A 7,972-nucleotide genomic window follows, 5' to 3' on the forward strand; every position below is an offset into this window, starting at 1 on the left:
ACCCCCGTCCCCTCCCCCCTCCCCAAAAAAAATCCCAAAATCGGTAAAAAAAACAAAAACAAAGAAAAAAACGTGCGGCCCCTCCCCCCTTATATACACCGGGCCCCGCCCCCCTTATTTGCATAGCCCCGCCCGCCGAGCCCCGCCCCTGCCATGCACCGAGCTCCCTTTTTATTTAGCCCCGCCCCTTCCCCCGCCGGCAGCCAATTGGAGGCCTCCGCTCTACGGACGGCCCCACCCCCTCCGGCAGGCCCCGCCCCCCCGGTCCCGCGGCGGGGGCGGGGTCAGGGGGAGGAGGGGGCGTGGCCAAGCCGCTGACCTCGCCCAGCCAGGTCAGGGGGCGGGGCCACGGGGAGGGGAAGGGGGCGGGGCCAAGGAGAGGCCCCGCCCAGAGCACCATCGGGGGGCGTGGCCACGGGAAGCCCCGCCCACAACTGGGTAGAGGGAAGGGGGCAGGGACAAGAGGCTGGGGGCGGGATCGCTTTGGGGGCGTGGCCTCCAGGAGGGGGTGTGGCCTCCCACTGTGTAGTGAGGGGGGAGGTACAATGGTTGAGGGGCGTGGCCTGATAAAGGGGGCGTGGTCTTTGGAGTGTAGGCGTGGCCTGAGTGTGTGTGCATGGCCTGATGAGGTGGGCGGAGTCTGCGGGTGGTGGGCGGGGCCTCCCAACCCCTTCCCCTCCCCCCATTGGCTCCCTGTGTGTGGGCGGTGACAGGAGGCAAGGGGCGGGGCCATATAAGGGAAATGGGCGTGGCCTGAGAGTGTGGGTGTGGTCTGGGTGAGTGTGGGCGTGGCCTCCTGACCTGGGCGTGGCCGGGGGGCTCGGGGGCGTGGCTTGGGGAGGGTGGGCGTGGCCTCCCACGGGCGGAGGTCGCAAGCACTGAGGGGGGGGCGACACCACCAGGGGGCGGGGTGGGCGTGGCCGGGGCCGGGTGGGCGTGGCCGGGGGGCGGTGGGCGTGGCCTAGACGCGGGGCAGCAGCGAGCGCTGGCAGCGCAGGAGCCGCTTGGGGGCCCCGCGGCGGCGGCAGAGCAGGGCCAGGGCCCCCAGCGCCCCCGCGCCCCCCAGGAGTGCCAGGGGGGCGGCCACGGCGCCGGGCCCCGCCCCCACCTCGATGACGATCACCTCGGTGTCCCCGCCCCCGGGGGGCAGGGGCGGGCCGGAAGGGGCGGGGCCGGGGCCGGGCTTGGGGGGGCGGGGCTCGGTGCCGCAGCCCAGCCAATCGCGTAGCGCCGACTTGGGGTAGCCGGGGGTGACGCGCAGCTGCTGGTTGTCGAACTGCCAATAGCGGCCGGCCTTGTAGAAGTAGGTGAAGGCTGGGAGGGGGGAGAGGGGATGTCGCGATATGAGACACGGGGCCGCGATATGGGCCCGAGTATCGCGATAGGGGCTCAGGTATCGCGATATGGGCCCGGGTATCGCGATAGGGGCCCAGGTATCACGATATGGGCCCGGGTATCGCAATAGGGGCACGGGTATCGCGATAGGGGCCCGGGCATCGCGATAGGGGCCCGGGTATCACGATAGGGGCCCAGGTATCGCGATAGGGGCCCCGGTATCGCGATAGGGGCCCGGGTATCGCAATAGGGGCACGGGTATCGCGATAGGGGCCCGGGCATCGCGATAGGGGCTCAGGTATCGCAATATGGGCCCGGGTATCGCGATAGGGGCTCAGGTATCGCGATAGGGGCCCGGGTATCATGATAGGTGCCCGGGTATTGCGATAGGGGCGTGTCGCGATAGGGGCGTGTCGCGATACGCCCCCCTCCTCACCGTCGTCGGGCCCCATGAAGGCTCCGCGGGGGGACTCGGGGACCCCCCCCCAGACCTCGATGCCCTTGGGGTACTCGGGGTCCACGGCGCCGCGCTCCTCGCTGAAACGGTAATACCTGGGGGGAGGGGCGGGGCGTGGGGTCACCGCGGGGTCACGGGGTCACGATAGGGTCACGGGGTGCCGAGGGGGCGGGGCCGTTGTTACGGGACGGCCCCGAGAAGAAGGTTCCAGAAGGCCCCGAAAGGTCCCAGGGAGAGGCCCCGGAAGGTTCCAGAAAGCCCCAGAAGGTCCCCAAAGGCCCCAGAAGGTTCCAGAAGGTCCCAGAAGGCCCCAAAAGGTCCCGGAAGGATCTGAAAGGCCCCAGGAGAAGGTTCCAGAAGGCCCCAAAACGTCCTGGAAGGTCCCAGAAGACCCCAGAAGGCCCCAGAAGACCCCAGAAAGTTCCAGAAGATCCCAAATGATCCTGGAAGGCTCCAGAAGGCCCCGGAAGGTCCCAGAAGGCCCCAGAAGGCCCCAGAAGGTTCCAAAAGACCCCAGAAGGCCCCAGAAGGTTCCAAAAGACCCCAGAAGGCCCCGGAAGGTCCCAGAAGGTCCCAGAAGGCCCCGGAAGGCCCCGGAAGGCCCCGGAAGGTTCCGGAAGACGCACTTGTTGCCCCGGAAGAAGTAGGTCTTGCCGCTGGGCAGCCAGAGCAGGGCGGCGTCGATGCGGTCGGTGGGGAGGCCCCGGCCCAGCTCCCGCAGCGGCCGCGGGTAGCCCGGCTCCAGCACGGCCTCGTCGAACACCCAGTGCTTGTCCCCTGGGGGCGGGGCCGGGATTTGGGGGTAGGGGGCGGGGTCACAGGGGGCACGCCCATGAGGCCACGCCCCCAAGGGTTCCGTCCCAAAAAAATGCATCCCAAAAGAAAAAAAATCCCAAAAATTCCATCCTAAAACCTCCGTCCCATGGCCTCCACCCCACAGCCTCCAGCCCCACAGCCTCCACCCCATGGCCTCCATCCCAAAATCTCCATCCCATATCCTCCATCCCAAAAATTCCATCCCAAATCCTCCACCCCACAGCCTCCACCCCATATCCTCCATCTCATGGCCTCCATCCCATGGCCTCGACCCCACAACTTCCATCCCACGGCCTTCATCTTCATGGCCTCCATCCCCAAAAATTCCATCCCAAATCCTCCACCCCATGGCCTTGACCCCATATCCTCCACCCCACAACCTCCATCGTCGTGGCCTCCATCCCAAAATCCTCCACCCCACAACCTCCACCCCACGGCCTCCATCCCAAAAACTCCATCCCCAAATCCTCCACTCCCCATGGCCTCCACCCCACATCCTCCACCCCAATGTCCTTCATCCCCTCATCCTCCTCACCCCATATCCTCCCCCCCACGTCCTCCCCACCCCCACCCCCTCCCCCCGCCCCTCCCCCACCTTTGAAGAAGACGAACTTCCCGTCCTTCCTCTCGTAGGCCGTGTTGATGCCGGGGGGCAGCCCCACCCAGAACTGCCCGATGGGCAGCGGGTACCCGTCCATCACCCGCCGGTCCCGCACGCGCCAGAACCACCGCTCCTATTGGCCCGCAGCCCCGTGACGTCACCGGGGGACACCCCCGTGCCAAGGGGGGGCATCCAGGTGGGTAGGGGGACGTCTGGGGGGGAGGGGGACATTTGGGGGAGGGGACCCACCTTGAAGACGAACATCTCCCCCCGCAGCATGGCGATGGTGTCGAAGTCCCCGTCGCAGATCCGGGGGCCGTAGGGGGGTCCCGGGGGCCGGGCGGGGTCGTGGGGGCGGGCGGTGGTCCCGGGGCCGGCGGGGGGCAGGCTCGGCCCCATCACGGTCCCTGGGAAGGGCAGGGTTCATTTTTTTGGGGGGGAGGAGGGGTCAATGCCAGGGGAAGGGGGCGGGGTTTGGGGGGAAGCGGCCAACCGTAGAGCTGCTGGATGCCGCGGCGGTCGTCGTCGGGCAGGACGAAGGCCTCGGTGTCCATCCATTGGTAGAAGGGCGCCATGATGGCCGACGGGTCGCTCGAGTGCTCCAGGCCCAGCGCGTGGCCCAGCTCGTGCACGGCCACCAGGAACAGGTCGTTGCCTGGGGGGCGGGGGGGTCAGCGGGGTCAGCGGGGGTCAGTGGGGGTCAATGGGGGTCAACGGGGGTGATTGGGGGTCATCGGGGGTGAACAGGAGTCAATGGGGGCCAATGGGGGCCAATGGTGGCCAATGGGAGTCAACAGGGGTCAATGGGGGCCAAGAGTGGTCAATGGGGGTCAATGGTGGCCCTTGGGGGCCAATGGGAGTCAGTGGTGGCCAATGGGGGGGATCAACAGGACTCAAAGAGAGACAAAAGAGCTCAAAAGAGGCCAAAAGAGCTCAAATTTGGCCAACGGAGCTCGAAGAGGGCCAGTGGGGGTCATTGGGGGCCAATGGGGGCCAAAGGTGGCCAATAGAGGGGGATCAACGGGGCTCAAAGGGGCCAAACGAGCCCAAAGTGGGCCCAAAGAGCTCAAAGTCAACCAAGGAAGCCCCGAGGTGGCCAACAGGGGCCAATGGTGGCCAACGGGGGTCAAGAGAAGTCAATGAAAGTCAACAGTGGCCAATGGGGAGGCGTCAACGGCGGTCAAAGCGAGCCAAAAGAGCCCAAAGTGGGCCCAAAGAGCCCCATGTCGACCAACAAAGCCCCAAGGTGGCCAACAGGGGCCAATGGTGGCCACCAGGAGTCAATGGTGGTCAACGGGGGTCAACAGAAGTCAACAAAAGTCAACAGTGGCTAATGGGAGATAACCAATGAAGCTCGGAAAGGGCCCAAAGTGGGCCAAAAGAGCCCAAAGTGGGCCCAAAGAGCCCCAAGTCGACCAACACAGCCCCGAGGTGGCCAACAGGGGCCAACGGTGGCCACCAGGAGCCCCCCAGCCCCCCCAACTCGCCCCCCGCTCACCGCTCAGGTCATCGTTGCGGGCCGTCCAGGGCTCGGCGCCGTCGAAGTGCGTGTCGCCGCCGATGTGGGGGCCGGGGAAGTAGGCGTGGGCCAGGAAGCCGCCCTCGCCGTCGAAGGGCGTGCTGTCGCCGTGGAAGCCCTCGGCGAAGAAGATGACGATGTCGGCCGGCGGCGCCCGGCCCCGCCGCACCTCGCCGTAGGGCACCTCGCGGAAGCGCAGCGGCGCCGCCCCCGCCCACACGGCGAAGGCCCGCCGGATGGCGCCCAGCGTGGCCGCCTCCCCCACCTTGGGGGTGTAGTTCTGGATGCTGGAATTGGGGGGGGGGGGAGACGGCCTCACCGCCGGTCCCCCCCCGGTGCTCCCAGTGCCCAATGGTCACTGGAAGGGGGGCTCCCAGTGCTCCCAGTATCCAAAACCCAAGAGAAGGGGGCCTCCCAGTGCTCCCAGTACCCAAAAACCAGGAAAATGGGGACTCCCAGTGCTCCCAGTATCCAAAAAGCAGAAAAACGGGGCCTCCCAGTGCTCCCAGTATCAAAGAACTAGTAAAAGGGGGCCTCCCAGTGCTCCCAGTATCCCAAAACCAGGAAAACGGGGCCTCCCAGTATACAATACCCAAGAGAAGGGGGCTCCCAGTGCTCCCAGTACCCAAAAACAAGGAAAATGGGGACTCCCAGTGCTCCCAGTATCCCAAAACCAGTAAAACGGGGACTCCCAGTGCTCCCAGTGCCCCCAGTGCGCACCAGTACCCATCCCAGTCCATCCCAGTCCATCCCAGTTCCCCCAGCAGCCCCCTCCCAATGCTCCCAGCCCCTTCCCAGCCCTCCCAGCGCCCCCAGTGCCCCCAGTATCCTTCCCGGTGCCCCCTCCCGGTGCTCCCAGTGCCCCCAGTGCGCACCAGTAGGTGACCTCTCTCTGCTCCCACTTCATGCCCTGGATGGCGTAGCGCCGCCGCCGCACGTTGGCCTTCAGCTCGGCCCCGAACTTGTCGGGGACCCCGCAGCGGGGGCGCCGCATGGCCCTGGGGGTTGGAGGACCCGCGTCGGAGGACCAACAGCACCCCAGGCCATAGAGAGCTGGAGGACCAACACCCCCAGGGCCGTAGAGGAGGCTCGGAGGACCGACAGGCCCGCGCCAGCGGTGCTTGGAGGACCCAGGGCCCGCCAACAACGAGGGTTGGAGGACCAACAGCCCAGCGACCATAGAGGAGCCTTGGAGGACCGACACCCCAACGACCATAGAGGGTGGTTGGAGGACCAACACCTCACCAACAATGAGGGTTGGAGGACCAACAGCCCAGCGACCATAGAGGGTGGTTGGAGGACCGACACCCCAACGACCATAGAGGGTGGTTGGAGGACCAACACCTCACCAACAAGGAGGGTTGGAGGACCAACAGCCCAACAACCATCAATGAGTGGAGGACCAACAGCCCACAACCACTGATAACACTTGGAGGACCAACAGCCCACTGACCATAGATGATCCTTGGAGGACCAACACCCTAGAGACCATAGATGATCCTTGGAGGACCAACACCCCAGAGACCATAGAGGATATCTGGAGGACCAACACCTCACCATCAAGGAGGGTTGGAGGACCAACACCCCACCAACCAATGAGCACACCTGGAGGACCAACACCCCAATGGCCACTGAGGTTTGGAGGACCAACAGCCCCAAAACCATTGATGGTTCCTGGAGGACCAACACCTCTACTGTCAGTATTGGTGTCTGGAGGACCAACAGCCCAACAACCATAGGCAATATTTGGAGGACCACCTCCCCCACAACCATAGAGGCTGTTTGGTTGGAGGACTAACACCCGCCTAACCATAGAATAATATTTGGAGGACCAACAGTTTAAGAATCATAGACGCTACCTGGAGGACCAACACCCCAACAACCAATGGTGATGTTTGGAGGACTAACTCCCCACCAACCATAGATAATATTTGGAGGACCTACACCCCAAGAACCATAGATGAAATGTAGAGGCCCAACTCCCGGCCTACCACAGAGGCAGTTTGGAGGCCCAACTCCCCAGCAACCACAGGTGATACCTGGAGGACCGACACCCCCCTGACCATAGAGGCGGCTCGGAGGCCCCACACCCACCTGATGGTGTCGGGGTCGGCGGTGCCGGTGACGCGCAGGCCGTAGAAGCGCTGCATGGCCGCCAGCGCCGCCGACAGCGAGTGGGGGGGCGCTGGGGGTGGGCGCGCAGGTCCCCGGGGGGGAGGTACCCGTACTGCTGCAGCCAGGCCTGGGGGGTGGGGGTTGGGGGGTTAGGGGGGGGTTATGGGGGGGTTATGGGGGGATTTGGGGGATTATGGAGGGGATTGGGGGGAATTGGGGGGGATTGGGGGGGATTGGGGGGATTGGGGGAGATTGGGGGGGATTGGGGGGGATTGGGGGGGATTGGGGGGGGATTGGGGGGATTGGGGGGGATTGGGGGAGATTGGGGGGATTGGGGGGGATTGGGGGAGATTGGGGGGGATTGGGGGGGGATTGGGGGATTGGGGGGAAATTGGGGGGGATTTGGGGGAATTGGGGGGTTATGGGGGGAGTAGGGGAGGATTGGGGGGAAATTGGGGGGATTGGGGGGGATTGGGGGGATTAGGGGGAATTGGGGGGATTTGGGGGGTCATGGGGGGAGTAGGGGGGGATTGGGGGGATTGGGGGGGATTGGGGGGGATTATGGAGGGGGATTGGGGGGGTTATGGGGGGGATTGGGGGGATTGGGGGGGATTGGGGGGGATTGGGGGAGACTTAGAGGGATTAGGGGGGCATTTGGGGGGATTTGGGGGAATTTGGGGAGGATTAGGGGGGATTAGGAGGGAATATAGGGGAATTATGGACGGGTTGGGGGGGATTAGGAGGAATTATGGGGGGATTTGGGGGATTAGGGGGGATATGGGGGGCATTATAGTGGGATTTGGGGGGGATTAGGGGGAATTATAGGGGGATTTGGGGGATTGGAGGGGATATGGGGGATTAGGGGGGAATTGGGGGGGATGTGGAGGGGTTGGGGGGGATTAGGGAGCATTATGGGGGATTATGGGGGGTTACAGGGGATTTTGGGGCGGTTATGGGGGCTTTGGGGGGCTATGGGGGAATATGGGGGATTGTAGGGGGTACGGGGGGGCTATGGGGGGATTTATGGGGATTATGGGGGGATTTGGGGGGATTTGGGGTTCTGGGGGGGGTCCCGAGCCCCCCGCCCCCCTCCCCGTGCCTGTTTCGGGCGCGTCCGTCCCGTGACAGC

General features: G+C 65.1%; 1 protein-coding gene across 1 annotated transcript in view; it reads right to left on the reverse strand.

Moving 5' to 3' along the window:
- Positions 1 to 628: 628 nt before the first annotated feature.
- Positions 629 to 7,972, reverse strand: part of MMP14 (matrix metallopeptidase 14) — a gene marked incomplete at its 5' end in the record, with an annotated part of 7,817 nt that continues 473 nt past the window's right edge. Inside the window, 10 exon segments of the mRNA XM_082780406.1 lie at positions 629 to 1,314; positions 1,772 to 1,887; positions 2,419 to 2,569; positions 3,204 to 3,342; positions 3,459 to 3,616; positions 3,703 to 3,864; positions 4,708 to 5,015; positions 5,604 to 5,726; positions 6,823 to 6,910; positions 6,913 to 6,970. Coding sequence (XP_082636532.1) covers positions 962 to 1,314; positions 1,772 to 1,887; positions 2,419 to 2,569; positions 3,204 to 3,342; positions 3,459 to 3,616; positions 3,703 to 3,864; positions 4,708 to 5,015; positions 5,604 to 5,726; positions 6,823 to 6,910; positions 6,913 to 6,970 — 1,656 coding nt within the window. The 3' untranslated portion in view covers positions 629 to 961.

The sequence above is a fragment of the Aythya marila genome (assembly GCF_965140915.1).
Source record: "Aythya marila genome assembly, chromosome: 28".
Taxonomy (NCBI): domain Eukaryota; kingdom Metazoa; phylum Chordata; class Aves; order Anseriformes; family Anatidae; genus Aythya; species Aythya marila.